At 64.2% G+C, this 20,913-nt stretch overlaps 1 protein-coding gene across 1 annotated transcript; it reads left to right on the top strand.

The window, feature by feature from the left end:
- Positions 1–2,706: 2,706 nt before the first annotated feature.
- Positions 2,707–20,839, top strand: LOC126651585 (proline-rich protein 12-like; the record flags this gene model as incomplete). Its single annotated transcript, XM_050337543.1, has 9 exons — positions 2,707–2,818; positions 6,824–6,985; positions 8,182–8,961; positions 9,040–10,421; positions 10,494–11,690; positions 13,001–13,071; positions 15,233–15,804; positions 17,985–18,358; positions 20,798–20,839. Coding segments are annotated over exons 2-9 (4,515 nt in total), but the record flags the coding sequence as incomplete, so codon positions are not given.
- Positions 20,840–20,913: the final 74 nt, after the last annotated feature.

Raw genomic sequence — 20,913 nt, 5'->3', positions numbered from 1 at the left:
GGATGTCACACCTCTGGGTCACATGTCACACCCTGGGTCATCCTGTCGCCTTGTCAGACCCCTGTGGGTGTCACACCTGGGTCACACCCATGGGTCACACCTTTGTCACGCTCCTATGGGTGTCACCCCTGGGTCACACCCCTGGGCCACCCCTGTCACACCTGTGGGTGTCACACCTGGGTCACACCCTCGGGTGACCCTTTGGTCACACCTGTCATACCCCTGTGGGTGTCACACCTGGATCACCCCTGTCACACCCCTGTGGGCGTCATCCCTGGGTCACACCCCTGGGTCACTCCTGTCACACCCCTGTGGGTGTCACACCTGGGTCACACCCCTGGGTCACCCCTGTCACACCTGTGGGTGTCACACCTGTGTGTCACATCTGGGTCACCCCTGGGTCACCCTTGTCACACCCCTGTGGGTGTCAAACCTGGGTCACACCCATGGGTCACACCTGTCACACCTTTGTCACACCCCTGTGGGTGTCACACCTGGGTCCCACTCATCACACCCGTGTCACACCCATCTGTTGTGCTCAGCTCACAGCTGTCACACCCCTGGGGGTGTCACACCTGGGTCACTCCTGTCACACCCCTGTGCACAGGTCACACCCCCTGTCACTCCTGTCACACCCCTGTGGGGTGTCACACCTGGGTCACACCCCTGGGTCACACCTGGGTCCCACTCATCACACCCATGTCACACCTATCTGTTGTGCTCAGCTCACAGCTGTCACACCCCTGTGCACAGGTCACACCCCCTGTCACTCCTGTCACACCCCTGTGGGTGTCACACATGTCACGTGCCCATCACACACCTGTCACGCACCTGTCACGCACTTGTCATGCACCTGTCACACACCTGTCACACACCTGTCCCCAGTCTGGTGTGGTGAGGGTGGAGGGTGATGAACTGGGGGGTGACCCCCGTGTGACACTGTCCCCTGTGCCCAGCCTGGTGTAGGGGAGAGGTCTGTGATGGACAGGGAGGTGACACTCATGTGACACTGTCCCCTGTTGTGTAGGGGGGGTGTTTGAGGGGTCTGTGAGGGACAGGGAGGTGACACTCATGTGACACTGTCCCCTGTGTGACACTGTCCCCTGTCCCCAGCCTGGGGGGTGTGGGGGGTCTGGGATGGAAAGGGGGATGACACCCGTGTGGCACTGTCCCCTGTCCCCAGCCTAGGGGGTGTGGGGGGTCTGGGATGGAAAGGGGGATGACACCCGTGTGGCACTGTCCCCTGTCCCCAGCCTGGGGTGTGTGGGGGTCTCTGAGGGACAGGGGGGTGACACTCATGTGACACTGTCACCCATGTGACACTGTCCCCTGTCCTCAGCCTGGTGTAGGGGAGAGGTCTGTGATGGACAGGGAGGTGACACTCATGTGACACTGTCCCCTGTCGTGTATGGGGGGTGTTTGAGGGGTCTGTGAGGGACAGGGAGGTGACACTCATGTGACACTGTCACCCGTGTGACACTGTCCCCTGTCCCCAGCCTGGGGTACGGGGGGTGTTTGGGGGGTCTGTGATGGACGGGGGGGTGACACTCATGTGACACTGTCCCCTGTTGTGTATGGGGTGTTTGGGGGTCTGTGGGGGTCAGGGGTGACACTCATGTGACACTGTCCCTTGTCCCCAGCCTGGTGTACAGGGGGTGTTTGGGGGTCTGTGATGGACAGGGGGTGACACTCATGTGACACTGTCCCCTGTCCCCAGCCTGGTGTACAGGGGTGTTTGGGGGTCTGTGGGGGTCAGGGGTGACACTCATGTGACACTGTCCCTGTCCCCAGCCTCGGGGTGTTTGGGGGTCTGTGAGGGACGGGGGTGACACCTGTGTGACACTGTCCCCTGTCCCCAGCCTGGTGGAGGGGGTGTTTGGGGGTCTGTGATGGACAGGGGGTGACACTCATGTGACACTGTCACCCATGTGACACTGTCCCCTGTGCCCAGCCTGGTGTACAGGGGGTGTTTGGGGGTTTGTGAGGGTCAGGGGTGACACTCATGTGACACTGTCCCCTGTTGTGTATGGGGGTGTTTGGGGGTCTGTGGGGGTCAGGGGGTGACAGGCGTGTGACACTGTCCCCTGTCCCCAGCCTGGGAGTGTTTGGGGGTCTATGAGGGTCAGGGGTGACACTCATGTGACACTGTCCCCTGTCCCCAGCCTGGTGTACAGGGGGTGTTTGGGGGGTCTGTGAGGGTCAGGGGGGTGACACTCATGTGACACTGTCCCCTGTTGTGTGTGGGGGGTGTTTGGGGGGTCTGTGAGGGTCAGGGGGGTGACACTCATGTGACACTGTCCCTTGTCCCCAGCCTGGGGTACAGGGGGTGTTTGGGGGTCTGTGAGAGGTCAGGGGTGACACTCATGTGACACTGTCCCTTGTCCCCAGCCTGGGGTACAGGGGGTGTTTGGGGGTCTATGAGGGTCAGGGGGGTGACACCCGTGTGACACTGTCCCCTGTGCCCAGCCTGGGGTGTTTGGGGGGTCTGTGATGGACAGGGGGGTGACACTCATGTGACACTGTCCCCTGTCCCCAGCCTGATATACAGGGGGTTGTTTGGGGGTCTGTGAGGGTCAGGGGGTGACACTCATGTGACACTCATGTGACACTGTCCCCTGTCCCCAGCCTGGGGTACAGGGGGTGTTTGGGGGGTCTGTGATGGACAGGGGTGGTGACAGGCGTGTGACACTGTCCCCTGTCCCCAGCCTGGTGTACGGGGGCTCGCGGGGGTCCCACCCTGACCCCGACCTGCTGCACCGGCAGCCCTACGGAGCCCCCCACCCGCTGCAGGGCTATGCGGCCAATCACCACCCCCCAGGTACGGCCCGCGGGCACCTGCTGGCACCTGCTGGCACCCTGTGTCACCCACTGGCACCTGCTGGCACCCTGTGTCACCCACTGTCACCTGCTGGCACCCTGTGTCACCCACTGTCACCTTGTGTTACCTGCTGTCACCCTGTGTCACCCGCTGGCACCTGCTGGCACCCTGTGTCACCCACTGTCACCTTGTGTCACCTGCTGTCACCCTGTGTCACCCGCTGGCACCTGCTGTCACCCTGTGTCACCCACTGTCACCTTGTGTAACCTGCTGTCACCTCCTGTCACCTGCTGTCAACCTGTCACCTCGTGTCACCTGCTGTCACCCTGTGTCACCCACTGTCACCTGCTGGCACCTGCTGGCACCCCGTATCACCCCGTGTCACCTGCTGGCACCCACTGTCACCTGCTGTCACCCACTGTCACCCTGTGTCACCCACTGTCACCTGCTGGCACCTCGTGTCACCTGCTGTCACCCTGTGTCACCCGCTGTCACCACCTGGCACCTGCTGTCACCCGCTGGCACCTGCTCTCGGCTGCTGGCACCCTGTGTTACCTGTTGTCACACTGTGGCACCTGCTGGCACCCTGTGTCACCCACTGTCACCTTGTGTTACCTGCTGTCATCTCGTGTCACCTGCTGTCACTCTGTGTCACCCACTTTCACCACCTGGCACCTGCTGTCACCCACTGGCACCTGCTCTCGGCTGCTGGCACCCTGTGTTACCTGTTGTCACGCTGTGGCACCCACTGGCACCCCGTGTCACCTGCTGGCACCATGTGTCACCTGCTGTCACTATGTGTGACCTGCTGTCACTCTGTGTCACCCACTGGCACCATGTGTCACCTGGTGTCACCCACTGGCACCTGCTGTCATCCCTTGTCACCCGCTGTCACCCCATGTCATCTGCTGTCACCCCGTGTCACCTGCTGTCACCCTGTGTCACCCACTGTCACCTTGTGTCACCTCTTGGCACCCTGTGTCACCTGCTGTCACCCCGTGTCACCCACTGGCACCACCTGTCACCCAGTGTCACCTCTTGGCACCCTGTGGCACCTGCTGGCACCACCTGTCACCTGCTGGCACCCTGTGTCATCCACTGGTACCCCGTGTCACCCACTGGCACCACCTGTCACCCAGTGTCACCCGCTGGCACTATGTGTCACCTGCTGTCACCTGCTGTCACCCTGTGTCACCCCAACACCTGACCCTGCGTCACCTCGGGGCACCCAGTGTCACCCAGAGACAGTTGGGGGACCCCCGATCCCCGGGGGCTGTGACCCCCTGCCCCTGTGTCCCCGTGCCACCCCGACCCGGTGTCACCCCGACCTCGCGTCACCCTGATCTTGTGTCACCCTGGGACATCGTGCTCTGTCACGTTCCCTGCAATTTTCCCCTCGCTTTTCCCTCTCTTTTCCCCTCAAATTTCCCGCTCTTTTCTCCTCACATTTCCCACCCTTTTCCCCTCACGTTTCCTGCCATTTTCCCCTCACGTTTTCCTCCCTTTTTCCCCTCACATTTTTCTCCCTTTTTCCCTCACATTTTCCTCCCTTTTCCCTTCAAGTTTCCTTCCCTTTTCTTCTCACGTTTCCTTCAATTTTTCTGTCACATTTCCTACCATTTTTTCTCAAGTTTTTCTTTGTTTTCTGCTCAGATTTCCCACGCTTTTGGTCTCACGTTTCTTTTTCTTTTCTCTTCACATTTCCCGCCATATTCCCTTCACGTTTCCACCTTTATCCCTTCATGTTTCTTTTAATTTTTCCCTCAGATTTCCCACCCTTTTTCCTTCACATTTCCCTCGGTTTTCCTCTCACATTTCCCACTTTTTTCCCCTCATGTTTCTCTGGTTTTTTCTCCTTCCGTTTCCCACTCTTTTTCCCTCACGTTTCCTGCCATTTTCCCTTCACATTTCCACCCTTTTCCTTTGACATTTCTCTTAATTTTCCCCTCAGATTTTTCACTCTTTTTCCCCTCACGTTTCCCGCTCTTTTCCCCTCACGTTTCCCACTCTTTTCCCCTCACGTTTCCCGCCATTTTCCCCTCACGTTTCCCACTCTTTTCCCCTCACGTTTCCCGCCATTTTCCCCTCACCTTTCCCGCCATTTTTCCCCTCACGTTTCCCACTCTTTTCCCCTCACGTTTCCCGCCATTTTCCCCTCACGTTTCCCGCCATTTTCCCCTCACGCTTCCCGCCCTTTTCCCCTCACATTTCCTGCCATTTTTCCCCTCACGTTTCCCGCCATTTTGCCCCCCCATTTCCACGTTTTTCTTTTTACATTTCTCTTAATTTTTTTCTCACATTTTGTACTCTTTTTCCTTTCACGTTTCTCTTAATTTTCTTCTCACATTTCCCACTCTTTTTCCTTTCACATTTCTCTTAATTTTCTTGTCCCGTTTCTTGCCCTTTTCACCTCATGTTTTCCTGCTTTTTCCCCTTACTCCCAACCCCTGCCCCCCCAGTTTGGGGTCCACCCTCACCGTGGCCCTTTGTCCCCACGTCACCGTGTCCCCGTGTCACCCTGACCTCGTGTCACCCCATCCTCGTGTCACCCCCACATCCCTGTGTCCCTTTGTCACCGTGTCACCCCAACCCCACGGCACCGTGTTCCTGCACTCTCTCTGTACCCCCACGTGTGTCCCCGTGTCCTGAGGGGTCACAGTGTCCCTGTTCCCGTGGTCACTCTGAGGTGTCCCCTGTCCCGGGGGGGGGTCATGGCCATGGTGTCCCCGAGGTGTCCCCAAGATGTCCCCGAGGTGTCCCCAAGATGTCCCCAGGGCTGCATCACGTGGAGTCCCCCCAATCTGTCCCCCTGAGGTGTCCCCTGTCCCTGGTGGGGTCATGGCTATGGTGCCCCCATGTCCCCCTTGTGTCCCCAAAATGTCCCAGAGGTGTCCCCACAGGTGTCCCCTGTCCCCAGGGCTGTCGGGGCTCTTCGAGACGGGGCTGCACCACGCGGGGTCCCCCCAGTCTGTCCCCCCTGAGGTGTCCCCTGTCCCTGGTGGGGTCACGGCCATGGTGTCCCCGTGTACCCCTTGTGTCCCTGAGGTGTCCCCAAGGTGTCCCCTGTCCCTGGGGGGCTCATGGCTGCGGTGTCCCCAAACCCTTGGGTCCCCCGTGGTGTCCCTGAGGTGTCCCCTGTCCCTGGTAGGGTCACGGCCATGGTGTCCCCATGTCCCTCTGGTGTCCCTGAGGTGTCCCAAAGGTGTCCCCAAGGTGTCCCCTGTCCCCAGGGCTGTTGGGGCTCTTCGAGACGGGGCTGCACCACGTGGGGTCCCCCCAATCTGTCCCCTGAGGTGTCCCCTGTCCCTGGTAGGGTCACGGCCATGGTGTCCCCATGTACCCCTGGTGTCCCTGAGGTGTCCCCAAGGTGTCCCCTGTCCCTGGCGGGGTCACGGCCATGGCATCTCTGAGGTCCTGGTGTCCCTGAGGTGTCCCCAAGGTGTCCCCTGTCCCTGGTGGGGTCACAGCCATGGTGTCCCCGTGTACCCCTGGTGTCCCTGAGGTGTCCCCAAGGTGTCCCCTGTCCCCAGGGCTGTCGGGGCTCTTCTGAGACGCGGGTGCACCCGCTGAGGTCCCCCCAATCTGTCCCCCCTGGGGTGTCCCCTGTCCCTGGAGGGTCATGGCCATGAAGCCCTGTGTCCCCGGGTGTCCCTGAGGTGTCCCTGCAAGGTGTCCCCTGTCCCTGGCGGGGCCACGGCCATGGCGTCCCTGCGGTGGTCCCTTGGTGTCCCTGAGGTGTCCCCAAGGTGTCCCCTGTCCCCAGGGCTGTCGGGGCTCTTCGAGACGGGGCTGCACCACGCAGGGTCCTCCCAATCTGTCCTTCCTGAGGTGTCCCCTGTCCCTGAGAGGGGGTCATAGCCATGGTGTCCCTGTGTACCCCTGGTGCCCCTGAGGTGGTCCCTGCAGTCCCCTGTCCCTGGTGGGGTCATGGCTATGGTGCCCCCATGTCCCCCTTGTGTCCCCAAAATGTCCCTGAGGTGTCCCTGAGGTGTCCCCTGTCCCCAGGGCTGTCGGGGCTCTTCGAGACGGGGCTGCACCACGCGGGGGGCGCGGCCCCCGACGCCTCGGTGATGAACCTGATCTCGGCGCTGGAGTCGCGGGGCCCCCAGCCCGGCCCCTCGGCCTCCTCCCTCCTGTCCCAGTTCCGCACCCCCTCCTGGCAGACCGGTGGGTCTGGGGGGGCACCCACTCTGGGGGGGGGTCGTGTACCCTCGGAGGAGGGGGTTATCCTGCCCTAGGGGGGGTCTCCTCCTGCACTGGAGGGTCCTACTTGTGAGCGTTGTGCCCTTGGGGGGGTCTTATCCTGCATGGGGGGCTTGTTCTGCTCTTGGGGGGGGGGTCCCCACTCACCCCAGGGACCTTCTGTTTATCTGAGGGGGGAGGTGCCCAGTCACCCAAAGAGGGTCCCCACGTACCCCAGGGACCTTCTGCTTGCCCTGGGGGGGTCCCAATTACCCCAGGGGGGGTCCTCACTTACTCTAGGGGGGTCCCCAATTACCCCAGGGGTCTCCACTTACCCTAGGGGTGTCCCTACCCACCCCAGGGGGGTTCCCACCCATCCCAGGGGGGTCCCTACCTACCCTAGGGGGGGGGCTCCAGTTATCCCAGGTGGGTCCCCACTTATTCTAGGGGGTTCCCCACTTACCCTGGGGGGTCCCTACCCACCCTAGGGGGGGATCACCCCTTACCCTAGGGGTGTTCTCGTTTACCTCAGGGGGGTCCCCTCTTACCCCAGATGGGTCCCCCCTTACCCTAGGGGGATCCCCCTTACCCTAGGGGGTCCCCCTACCTAGGGGATCCCCCTACCCTAGGGGGGTCCCCCCTTACCCCAGATGGGTCCCCCCTTACCCCAGGGGGATCCCCCTTACCCTAGGGGGGTCCCCCCTTACCCCAGATGGGTCCCCACTTATCCCAGGGGGGTCCCCCCTTTACCCTAGGGGGGTCCCCCCTTACCCCAGATGGGTCCCCACTTATCCCAGAGGGGGTCCCCCCCTTACCCTAGGGGGGTCTCCCCTTACCCCAGGGGGATCCCCACCCACCCCAGTGGGTTCATACTTACCCAGAGCAGTCCCTACCTGTCCCAGGGAGTCCCCACTTACCCTAGGGGGATCTCCCCTTACCCTAGGGGGATCTCACCTCCTAGGAGGGTTCCCTCACCCCAGGGGGATCCCCGCCCACCCCAGTGGGTTCATACTTACCCAGAGCAGTCCCTACCTGTCCCAGGGAGTCCCCACTTACCTCAGAGGGGTCCCCACTTGCCCCTGGGTGGTCTCCTCCTTCCCCCAGGGCCCTCCCCTCTCTTCCCCACCCCTCAATTTCCCCCCCCATGACCCCCTTTTTCCCTCCCCTCCCCTCCTCCCCAGCCATGCACACCCCGGCGCCTGCCGAGCTCTTCATCTCGGGGGCCCTTCCCGGCTCGGGCACCTTCCCGTCGTCGTCGGCGCTCGGCCCGTACCAGCACCCGGCGTCCTTCGGGGGCCGCAGCTTCCCGGTGGGGTCCCCGCTGAGCCTGCCCGAGGCCGCCTTCAGCCCCGGCTCCAACGGGCTGCTGTCCCCGCACGACCCTCTGCTGCACATCAAGCCGGCGCAGCCCGCCGTGCCCTCCTCGCTGGGCTTCGAGCGCCTGGGCTCGGCCGTGCTGGGCTCGGCGCTGCCGGCGCAGACCCCCCCGTACCGCCCCGCTCCCAGTTCGTCCCAGTTCAACCTGCTGTCCGCGCCGCTGCCCGCGCCGGCCGAGCAGCCCCCGCAGCTCTACAACGCGCCCGTCTTCGGGGGGGCGGCCGGCGCGGCGGCGGGGGGCGGCGGAGCGGGCGGCGGCGGCGGCGGCGACAGGGGGGCCATATCGCGACAGGACAGCGTCATCAAGCACTACCAGCGTCCCGGCGGGGCGCAGCCCCAGCTGCCCCCCGCGCCCGCCCACAGCCTGCAGCACTACCTGAGCTGCGGGGGCTCGTACCAGCAGGTGCCCCCGCACCGCGCCCCGCTGTCCTGCAGCCCCCTGGGCGAGCAGTCGCCCGCCAGCTCCGAGGGCTCGCAGCAGCAGCAGCAGCAGCCCCCCAAGGCCGCGCCGCCCGCCCCCCGGCCCGAGCCGGGCTACCGGCCCATCATCCAGTCGCCCGCCTACTCCGGGGGCAGCGCGGGGGGCAACGGGGCGGCGGCGCCGGGGCGGGCGGGCGGCGCCAGCGAGGAGCAAGTCCAAGAGCTACTCGGCGTCGCGGCAGCCCCCCGCTCCACCAACACCCCCAAGTGCCAGAGCAGCTACACCCCCAGCACGCCCAAGCCCAGCTCCGTCATCGCCAGCCAGTCGCCCGCCTACTCGCCCGGGCAGCCCCCGCAGAGCCTGCTGGCCATGGGGGCCCTGGGCTACAACCCCGGGCCGGGAGCCCCTGAGCCTGGGCGCGGGCGGGGGCAGCCCGCGGGGGGCTTCGCGGGCGGGCAGGGCGGGGAGCTGGGCGGGGGCAAAGCCCCCTCGTACCAGGGCGGGGGTCAGGGCGCGGGGCAGGGGGGGCTCCAGCCCTGCGTCAGCGCGGGGGGCACCTACTCGCCCGAGCAGCTGCAGGCGCTGCCCTACGGCGTGCAGCCCGAGGGCACCCAGCCCGGGGGCTACGGGCCCCCCGCCCCCTCGCAGGGCCTGCCCACCGCCAGCCCCTCGCTCACCTACAGCACCGGCCACTCGCCCGCCATGCCCGGGCCCCCCCTGCCCTACGCCGGCCTGGGGGGCTCCAGCCCCTCGCCCATCATCCGCCCGCTGCAGTCGCCGCCGGCCGCGCGGCCCCAGAGCGGCGCGTCCCCGGGGCAGTCCCAAAAGTACCTGGGCTCCGTCCTGTCGCCCTCCTTCATGGCCCCCCAGCCCTACGGGGGCGCGCCGGGCGGGGGGCTGGAGCGGCAGCCGCCCCCCGCTCCCCCCGGGGCGCCGCCCAGCTTCGGCAAGGGGGCCAAGGGCGACGCGGAGCAGCTGCTGGCGGCCGAGCGCAGCGAGGACGAGGATTTCCTCATCCAGCACCTCCTGCAGGCGCCCAGCCCGCCCCGAGAGGGGCTGGGGGGCTGCGAGGAGCGCGGGGGGCCCGCCAAGGCGCTGGGGGGGTACGGGGGGGCGCTGGGCAAGGAGGAGAGGTACCAGCTGCAGAGCGTCATCCGCCCCAACTCCAACCTGGAGGCGCCGCTGGAGCTGGCGCTGCTCAAGGAGAAGAAGAAGCCCGAGCGGGGCAAGGAGTTCCGCGGCTCGGCCGGGGGGGCGGGCGGCGCCGGCGGGGGGGGCGAGGGGCTGGCGGCCACCTCGGTGGTGCACTACGGCCACCAGCCCCCCCCGGCGCTGGACTCGTACGAGCTGAAGAAGCCCCCCGAGCACCTGGCGGGCGGGAAGGAGCTGGGGCAGCCCCCGCCGCCCCCGCCGCCGCACCCCTACCTGCCCAAGACCCCCGAGCACGGGCGGCTGGTGGGCGAGGGCCCCCCCCTGGAGCCGCACAACCTGCTGCTGGACCCCCCGCCCGAGCTGGGGGGGTCGCTGCTGCCCTCGGTGCTGACCCACACGCAGAGCCAGCTGCACCCCCGGCCCAAGGCCCGGCCGCCCCTCGACGTCCACCTGCTGGAGCAGCAGCGGATGCCCCCCGCCGCCGCCCCCGCCGCCCTCCGCCGCCCCCAGGCCCCCAAGCCCCCCGGCCGCCCCTCCCCGCAGCTGCTGCTGGAAGCCCACCTGCACCAGGTGCGCTCGCAGGGGCTGGACCCGCAGGCCCCCCCGCCGCTGCCCCCCGACTCCATGGAGGTGCTGCCCCCCCCGCAGGAGATCCAGGACTTCCTGGAGCCCCCCCTGGGCCTGGAGCAGCACCTGGGGCAGGGCGCGGGGGTGCAGGGCCCCCCCGGGCACCTGCTGGACCCCGAGGCGGGGGTGCCGCCCGTGCCCCCCGAGGCCAAGGACCAGTTTTCGGAGGGGGGCAGCCCGGCGGGGGGCAAGGGGCGCTTCGTGCCCCTCACCTCCATCTGCTTCCCGGACGCGCTGCTGCAGGACGAGGACCGCGGCTTCTTCCCGGGCATGGAGGACATGTTCGGGCCGCCCCCCGAGGACTTCGCCAAGCCCGCCGAGGACGACGACGATTCCGGCCAGGGCGGGCTGGAGAAACCGCCGCCCCCTCCTCCTCCTCCTCCGCCGCCGCCTCCCCCAGCCGCCCCCTCCTCCGCCGCCCCCTACGACCTGGGGCAGGGCTACCCCCCGTTCTGCGCCCAGGACGGCCCCGGCGCCGGAGACCCCTCCCCGCAGCTGGGGCTGGAGCCCCCCAAGCACGAGCTGCCCTCGACGGTGAACGCGGAGCCGCTGGGGCTGATCCAGAGCACGGGCGAGCCCAAAGCGCCGCCGCCCCCGCCGCCCCCCGCCCCGCTCAGCGCGCCGCTCTTCTGCTCCTCCAAGCCCAAGAAGCTGCTCAAGACCTCGTCCTTCCACCTGCTGCGCCGCCGCGACCCCTTCCCGCCGCCCAAGAAGACCTACGCGCAGGAGTACGAGTTCGAGGACGACGACGACGAGGGCAAGGCGGGCGCGCCCGCCGACATCCGCCTCAACTCCCGCCGCCTGCCCGACCTGCTGCCCGACCTCATCTCCAGCTGCCGCCGCGCCGCCCCCCCGCCCCTGGGCGCGCCCGCGGGCGACATCGACTTCTGCCCGCACCCCGGAGCCCACCCGGGACCCAAGAAACGCGGCCGCAAGCCCACCAAGCCCAAGCGGGAGGGACCCCCCCGGCCCCGGGGGAGGCCCCGGATCCGGCCCCTGGAGCCCCCCCCGGCCTTCCCCGACGGGACGAGGAGGCCGCGGGGACGGGGCAGGGGGCGCGGCAAGAGGGCGGCCGACGACGGGGACCCCGCGGAGCCGCTCCGGCCCCTCAAGGTGAGGGGGGGTGGGTTGGAGTTGGTTGTGGCTCAAAGGGTCCCAAAATGGTCCCAGAAGTTGGGAGTAGTGATGAGTTGGAGGCTCTCAAGGTGAGGGGGAGGAGAAGGGGGACTGATTGGAGTTGGTTGTGGCTCAAAGGGTCCCAGAATGGTCCCAAAAGTTGGGAGTGGTGATGAGTTGGAGGCCCTCAGGGTGAGGGTCAGGAAAGCCCCAGGGATTGCTTGGAGTTGCTCGAGGCTTAAAGTGCCCCAAAAGTTGGTCCCGAATACTTGCTGATGAGTTGGAGGCTCTCAAGGTGAGGGTCTGGTGGGACTTGGGGGTGTTTGGGGGATGCTTGGAGTTGGTTGTGCCTCAAAGGGTCCCAAAATGCCCCAAAAAGTTGGGAGTAGTGATGAGTTGGAGGCCCTCAGGGTGAGGGGGCGGAGAGGGGGGATTGCTTGGAGTTGGTTGTGGCTCAAAGGGTCCCAGAATGGTCCCAAAAGTTGGGAATAACGATGAGTTGGAGGCCCTTAAGGTGGGGGATTGCTTGGAGTTGGTTGTGGCTCAAAGGGTTCCCAAAATGCCCCAAAAGTTGGGGATAACGATGAGTTGGAGGCCCTCAAGGTGAGGGTCTGGGGGTGTTTGGGGGCTCCCCATGATTTATTGTCCCTCAAAGGGTCCCCAAATGCCCCAAAAGTTGGGATTGGCAACAGACCTGGAGACTTCAAGGGGACGGTTTGGGGGCATGGGGAGGTCCTGGGGGGTCACTGGGGTCACTGGGGGTTACTGGGGGGTCACTGGGGTCACTGGGGAGTTACTGGGGGTCACAGGTCCATCCTAACCCCCCCCATTCCCCCCCCCAGATCAAACTGGCCGTGTCCAGGGGGGTCACTGGTGATACTGGGAGGGTCAATGGTGATACTGGGGGGGTCACTGGTGATACTGGGAGATCACTGGTGATACTGGGGGGATCACTGGTGATACTGGGGCGTTACTGGGGGGTCACTGGTGATACTGGGGGGGTCACTGGTGATACTGGGGAGGATCACTGGTGATACTGGGGCGTTACTGGGGGGTCACTGGTGAGTCACTGGGGTCACTGGTCCATCTAACCCCCATTCCCCAGATCAAACTGGCTGTGTTCAGGAGGTCACTGGTGATACTGGGGGTCACTGGTGATACTGGGGAGTCACTGGTGATTACTGGGGAGTCACTGGTGAGTTACTGGGGGTCACTGGCGATCACTGGGGGTTACTGGGGATCACTGGGAGATACTGGGGGTCACTGGGGGTCACTGGAGTCATCCTAACCCCCATTCCTCTCCCCAGATCAAACTGGCCGTGTCCAGGGAGGTCACTGGTGATACTGGGGGGTCACTGGTGATACTGGGAGATCACTGGTGATACTGGGGGGGTCACTGGTGATACTGGGGGGTCACTGGCGATACTGGGGGGTTACTGGGGGATCACTGGAGATACTGGGGGATCACTGGGGGGTCACAGGTCCATCCTAACCCCCCCATTCCCTCTCCCCCAGATCAAACTGGCCGTGTCCAGGGAGGTCACTGGTGATACTGGGAGATCACTGGTGACACTGGGGGGGTCACTGGTGATACTGGGGGGTTACTGGGGGTCACTGGTGATACTGGGGGTTACTGGGGTCACTGGGGGTCACTGGGTCCATCCTAACCCCCATTCCCCGAGATCAAACTGGCCATGTCCAGGGGGTCACTGGTGATACTGGGGGTCACTGGTGATACTGGGGGTCACTGGTGGTACTGGGAGTCACTGGTGATCACTGGGAGTCACTGGGGATACTGGGGGTCACTGGTGGTACTGGGGGTCACTGGTGATACTGGGGGTTACTGGGGGTCACTGGTGATACTGGGGTCACTGGGGTCACTGAGGTCCATCCTAACCCCCATTCCCTCCCCAGATCAAACTGGCCGTGTCCAGGGGGGTCACTGGTGATACTGGGGGGATCACTGGTGATACTGGGGGGGTCACTGGTGATACTGGGGGGTCACTGGTGATCACTGGGGGTCACTGGGGATCACTGGGGGTTACTGGGGTCACTGGGGTCACTGGTATACTGGGGGTCACTGGTCCATCCTAACCCCCATTCCCCCGAGATCAAACTGGCCATGTCAGGGGGTCACTGGTGATACTGGGGGGTCACTGGTGATACTGGGGGTCACTGGTGATCACTGGGAGTCACTGGGGATTACTGGGGGTCACTGGGTAGTCACTGGGGGTTACTGGTGATCACTGGGGGTCACTGGTGATACTGGGGGTCACTGGTGATACTGGGAGATCACTGGTGATCACTGGGGGTCACTGGGGATCACTGGGGGTCACAGGTCCATCTAACCCCCATTCCCCCAGATCAAACTGGCCGTGTCCAGGGGGGTCACTGGTGATACTGGGGGGTCACTGGTGATACTGGGGGGGTCACTGGTGGTACTGGGGGGTTACTGGTGATACTGGGGGGTTACTGGGGATCACTGGTGGTACTGGGGGGTTACTGGTGATACTGGGGGGTCACTGGTGATACTGGGGTCACTGGCGATCCTAACCTCCCATTCCCCCAGATCAAACTGGCCATGTCCAGGGGGGTCACTGGTGATACTGGGGGGTCACTGGAGATACTGGGGAGGTCACTGGTGATACTGGGGGAGTTACTGGTGGTACTGGGGGCTATTGGGGAGTCATGGGGGTCACAGGTCCATCCTAACCCCCCCATTCCCCCCCTGCCCAGATCAAACTGGCCATGTCCAGGGGGGGCATAGGTGATACTGGGGGGTCACTGGAGATACTGGGGGGGTCACTGGTGATACTGGTAGGATCACTGGTGATACTGGGGGGTTACTGGGGGGTCACTGGTGATACTGGGGGTCACAGGTCCATCCTAACCCCCCCATCCCCCCCTCCCCAGATCAAACTGGCCGTGTCCAGGGGGATCACTGGTGATACTGGGGAGGGTCACTGGTGATACTGGGGGGGTCACTGGTGATACTGGGAGATCACTGGTGATACTGGGAGGATCACTGGTGATACTGGGGGGTTACTGGGGGGTCACTGGGGGTCACAGGTCCATCCTAACCCCCCCATTCCCCCTCCCCCCCAGATCAAACTGGCCATGTCCAGGGGGGTCACTGGTGATACTGGGAGATCACTGGTGATACTGGGGGGGGTCACTGGTGGTACTGGGGCGATCACTGGTGATACTGGGAGATCACTGGTGATACTGGGGGGTTACTGGGGGGATCACTGGTGGTACTGGGGGGTTACTGAGGGTCACTGGTGGTACTGGGGGGGTCACTGGTGGTACTAGGGGTTCACAGGTGGTACTGAGGGGTCACTGGTGATACTGGGGGGTCACTGGTGATACTGGGGTGTCACTGGTCCATCCTAACCCCCCCATTCCCCCAGATCAAACTGGCCGTCTCCAAACCCGGCGTCGTCGCCGCCGCCGCCCCCGCCCCCCTCGGCCCCTCCCCCTCCCTCCTCGGCCCCTCCCCGCGCCACCACCCCCTCCCCCTTCCCGGGGGTCTCCCGGAGGGCCCGGCCCGCTGCCGTCGCGGGCCGGGAGCGCATCAAGCAGAAGATCCGCGAGGTGGAGGAGAAGCAGCCGGAGATGAAGTCGGGCTTCATGGCCTCCTTCCTCGACTTCCTCAAGGCGGGCAAGCGCCAGCCCCCTCACCCCCACCCCCAGCAGCCCCCTCCCCATCATCATCATCATCACCACCCCCCTCCCCATCATCATCATCATCATCACCCCCTCCTCCTCCTCCTCCTCCTCCTCCTCCTCCTCCTCCTCCTCCTCCCCCGCTCCCCCGGGCCCGGCAGCCCCTCCTCGGCCAAAGGGCCGGGCCGGGCGGCGCCCCCGCCCTTCGCGGGGGTCCTGGGGGGCTCCCTGGAGGGGGGCGATGGCGACGGGCTGGTCATGGCGTGCCCCTCGCCCTGCAAGCGGCTGGACGAGGAGCTCAAGCGCAACCTGGAGACGCTGCCCTCCTTCTCCTCCGACGAGGAGGACTCGGTCAGCAAGAACCAGGACCTGCAGAAGAGCATCAGCTCCGCCATCTCCGCCCTCGACGACCCCGCCGAGCGCCGCGACCCCCACGACGGCCACGGTGAGGGCAGGAGGGGGGTGGGAGAGGGGGAGGAGAGGATTCCGGGGGGGTCACGGGGAGATTCTGGAACCTTCTGGGGGATCACAGGAGCTTCTGGAACCTTCTGGGAGTCGCGGGGAGCTTCTGGGGGTCATGGGGAGCTTCTGGAACTTTCTAGAGGTCTCGGGGAGCTTCTGGAATTTTCTGGGGGTCACAGGAGCTTCTGGAACCTTCTGGGAGCTTCTGGGGATCACGGGGAGCTTTTGGAAGTCACAGGGAGCTTCTGGAAGCTTCTGGGGGTCACAGCTTCTGGGAGTCACAGGGAGCTTCTGGGGGTCACGGGGAGCTTCTGGAACCGTCTGGAAGTTACAGAGAGCTTCTGGGGGTCATACGGAGCTTTTGGAAGTCACAGGAGCTTCTGGAACTTTCTGGGGGTCACAGGAGCTTCTGGAACCTTCTGGGGATCACAGGGAGCTTCTGGGGGTCACAGGAGCTTCTGGAAGTTACAGAGAGCTCTGGGGCTCATGGGAAGCTTCTAGAACCTTCTGGGAGCTTCTGGGGGTCATGGGGGCTTCTGGAACCTTCTGGGAGTCGCAGGGAGCTTCTGGAACCTTCCGGGGGTCACGGGGAGCTTTTGGAACCTTCTGGGGATCACAGGGAGCTTCTGGAAGTTACAGAGAGCTTCTGGGGGGTCACAGGGAGCTTCTGGAACCTTCTGGGGGTCACAGGAGCTTCTGGAACCTTCTGGGGGTCACAGGGAGCTTCTGGGGGTCATAGGGAGCTTTTGGAAGTCACGGGGAGCTTCTGGAAGCTTCTGGGGGTCATGGGGAGCTTCTGGAACCTTCTGGGGGTCACAGGGAGCTCCTGGGGTCACAGGAGCTTCTGGGGGTCAGAGGGAGCTTTTGGGAGTCATAGGGAGCTTCTGGAACCTTCTGGGGGTCACAGGGACCTTCTAGAACCAAAACGAGTTTCCAGGAGCTTCTGGAAATCATAGAGAGCTTCCTGGATCATTTGGGAGTCACAGGGAGCTTCTGGCGGTCATGGGGAGGTTCTGGAACCTTCTGGGAGTCACGGGGAGCTTCTGGAACCTTCTGAGGGTCACGGGGAGATTCTGGGGGTCACGGGGAGCTTCTGGGGGTCATGGGGAGCTTCTGGAACCTTCTGGGGGTCACAGGAGCTTCTGGAACCTTCTGGGAGTCGCAGGGAGCTTCTGGAAGTTACAGAGAGCTCTGGGGCTCATGGGGAGCTTCTGGAACCTTCTGGGAGCTTCTGGGAGTCACGGGGAGATTCTGGAACCTTCTGGGAGTCACAGGGAGCTTCTGGAACCTTCCGGGGGTCACGGGGAGCTTCTGGAAACTTCCAGAAGTCACCGGGAGCTTCTGGGGGTCATGGGAAGCTTCTGGAACCTTCTGGGAGCTTCTGGGGGTCACGGGGAGCTTCCGGAAGTCACATGGAGGTTCTGGGACCTTCTGGAAGCCATGGGGAGCTTCTGGGAGTCATGGGGAGCTTCTGGAACCTTCTGGGGATCACAGGAGCTTCTGGGGGTCACAGGAGCTTCTGGAACCTTCTGGGGCTCATGGGGAGCTTCTGGGGATCACAGGAGCTTCTGGGGGTCATAGGGGCTTTGGAGTCACGGGAGCTTCTGGAAGCTTCTGGGGTCATGGGGAGCTTCTGAGGAGTCACGGGGAGCTTCTGGAACCTTCTGGGAGTCCCGGGGAGCTTCTGGAACCTTCTGGGAGTCATGGGGAGCTTCTGGAGGCTTCTGGAAGTTACAGAGAGCTTCTGGGGGTCACAGGGAGCTTCTGGAACCTTCTGGGGATCACAGGGAGCTTCTGGGGGTCATGGGGAGCTTCTGGGGGTCACGGGGAGCTTCTGGAACCTTCTGGGAGTCACAGGAAGCTTCTGGAACCTTCTGGGGGTCACAGGGAGCTTCTGGAACCTTCTGGAAGTTACAGAGAGCTCCTGGGGTCACGGGGAGCTTCTGGAACCTTCTGTGAGCTTCTGGGGGTCACGGGGAGCTTCTAGGATGTTCTGGAAATCCCAGGAGCTTCTGGGAGTCCCAGGATGCTTCTGGAACCTTCTGGGAACCGTGGGGAGGTTCTAAAACCTTCTGGGAGCCATAGGGAGGTTCTGGAAGCCACGGGGAGCTTCTGGAACCTTCCAAGCCCCCTCAGTGACCTTCTATCCCCCCTCCCCACCAGCAGACGCCCCCCCACCAGAGGAGGAACCACCCCCACGCCCCCGGCGCCCGGAGCCCCCAGCCCGACCCCCGGCCCGGCCGCGTGACCCCGGCGGGACCCGCCACGCACCCCCTGCGGCCACGGGGACGGCGACAGCGACGGGGGCCACCCCCACCCCCACCCCCACCCCCACCCCCACCAAGGGCTCGACCTCCCGGCGTCCCCCGAGGGCGAGGAGGCCCCTCGGACGCGCGGCGCTGCACCTGGCGCAGAAGCAGGAGACGGCGGCCGTGTGCGGGGACACCAGCGACGAGGAGGCCGAGAGCGGGGGAGAGGGCATCTTCAGGGAGAGGGACGAGTTCGTCGTCAGGGTCGAGGATATCCCTGCACTGAAGGTACTGGGGGCACTGGGGGGGACTGGGAGGGACTGGGAGGGACTGGAGGCATCTTCAGGGAGAGGGACGAGTTCGTCGTCAGGGTAGAGGATATCCCTGCCCTAAAGGTACTGGGGGGGACTGGGAGGGACTGGGAGGGACTGGGAGGGACTGGAGGCATCTTCAGGGAGAGGGACGAGTTCGTCGTCAGGGTAGAGGATATCCCTGCTCTAAAGGTACTGGGGGGGACTGGGGGGGACTGGGAGGGACTGGGAGGGACTGGAGGCATCTTCAGGGAGAGGGACGAGTTCGTCGTCAGGGTCGAGGATATCCCTGCACTAAAGGTACTGGGGGGACTGGGAGAGGACTGGAGAGGGGACTGGGAGGGACTGGAGGCATCTTCAGGGAGAGGGACGAGTTCGTCGTCAGGGTAGAGGACATCCCTGCCCTGAAGGTACTGGGGGCACTGGGAGGGACTGGGACAGACTGGAACAAACTGGGAGTCAGGACATGGCACTGGGAGGCACTGGGAGGGACTGGAGGCATCTTCAGGGAGAGGGACGAGTTCGTCGTCAGGGTAGAGGATATCCCTGCTCTAAAAGTGAGTACTGGGGGCACTGGGACAGACTGGGGGGCACTGGGAGTCACTGGGAGTCAGGACATGGCACTGGGAGGGACTGGAGGCATCTTCAGGGAGAGGGACGAGTTCGTCGTCAGGGTCGAGGACATCCCTGCACTGAAGGTACTGGGGGCACTGGGGGGACTGGGAGGGACTGGAACAAACTGGGAGTCAGGACATGGCACTGGGAGGCACTGGGAGGGACTGGAGGCATCTTCAGGGAGAGGGACGAGTTCGTCGTCAGGGTCGAGGATATCCCCGCCCTCAAGGTACTGGGGGGGACTGGGAGGGACTGGGAGGGACTGGGAGGGACTGGAGGCATCTTCAGGGAGAGGAACGAGTTCGTCGTCAGGGTCGAGGATATCCCTGCCCTCAAGGTACTGGGGGCACTGGGAGGCACTGGGAGGGACTGGGAGGCACTGGGAGTCAGGACATGGCACTGGGAGTCAGGACATGGCACTGGGGGGCACTGGGAGGGACTGGAGGCATCTTCAGGGAGAGGGACGAGTTCGTCGTCAGGGTCGAGGATATCCCCGCCCTGAAGGTACTGGGGGGCACTGGGACAGACTGGGAGGGACTGGGAGTCAGGACATGGCACTGGGAGGCACTGGGAGGGACTGGAGGCATCTTCAGGGAGAGGGACGAGTTCGTCGTCAGGGTCGAGGATATCCCCGCCCTAAAGGTACTGGGGGGGACTGGGACAGACTGGGAGGGACTGGGAGGCACTGGGAGTCAGGACATGGCACTGGGAGGCACTGGGGGGCACTGGAGGCATCTTCAGGGAGAGGGACGAGTTCGTCGTCAGGGTCGAGGATATCCCCGCCCTAAAGGTACTGGGAGGGACTGGGAGGAATGGGGGGCACTGGGGGGGACTGGGGGGGACTGGGAGGCACTGGGACAGACTGGAACAAATTGGGAGTCAGGACATGGCACTGGGAGGGACTGGGAGTCAGGATATGGCACTGGGAGTCAAGACATGGCACTGGGAGGCACTGGGAGGGACTGGAGGCATCTTCAGGGAGAGGGACGAGTTCGTCGTCAGGGTCGAGGATATCCCGCACTCAAGGTACTGGGGGACTGGGACAGACTGGGGGGGACTGGGAGGCACTGGGAGGGACTGGGAGTCAGGACATGGCACTGGGAGTCAGGACATGGCACTGGGAGGGACTGGAGGCATCTTCAGGGAGAGGAACGAGTTCGTCGTCAGGGTCGAGGACATCCCCGCTCAAAGGTACTGGGGGGGACTGGGACAGACTGGAACAAACTGGGAGTCAGGACATGGCACTGGGAGTCAGGACATGGCACTGGGAGGCACTGGGAGGCACTGGGAGGGACTGGAGGCATCTTCAGGGAGAGGGACGAGTTCGTCGTCAGGGTCGAGGATATCCCTGCACTGAAGGTACTGGGGGGCACTGGGACAGACTGGGAGGGACTGGGAGGGACTGGGAGTCAGGACATGCCACTGGGAGGCACTGGGAGGCACTGGGAGGGACTGGAGGCATCTTCAGGGAGAGGGACGAGTTCGTCATCAGGGTCCAGGACATCCCTGCCCTGAAGGTACTGGGAGGGGACTGGGAGGGACTGGGAGGGACTGGGAGGGACTGGGAGTCAGGACATGGCACTGGGAGGCACTGGGAAGGACTGGGAGAGGGAGCAGAGAGCATCTTATGGAAGCAACCCCTCCCCTCTCTGGGGGGCCTGGTGGGTTCCCTTTGGGATTTTCAGGGTTCCCTTTGAGTCTGGGGGGTTCCCTTTGGGATTTTTGGGGTTCCCTGGGTGGGAGGGGATGAGGGAAGATTTTTGGGGTGTATTTTGGGGTGCTGACCCCCCTTTCCCCCCAGCTGGCGCTGCAGACGGGCCGGGAGCCCCCCCCGATCTGGGGGGTTTGGGGGGTTCCCTTTAGGATTGGGACGTTCTCTTTGGAATTTTTGGGGTTCCCTTTGGGATTTTGGGGTTC

Source organism: Myiozetetes cayanensis, unplaced genomic scaffold (genome assembly GCF_022539395.1).
Source record: "Myiozetetes cayanensis isolate MyiCay16 unplaced genomic scaffold, myiCay2020 scf684, whole genome shotgun sequence".
Taxonomy (NCBI): Eukaryota; Metazoa; Chordata; class Aves; order Passeriformes; family Tyrannidae; genus Myiozetetes; species Myiozetetes cayanensis.
Note: the sequence above shows the minus strand (reverse complement) of the source record. Positions and strands in the feature narration are given on the sequence as shown.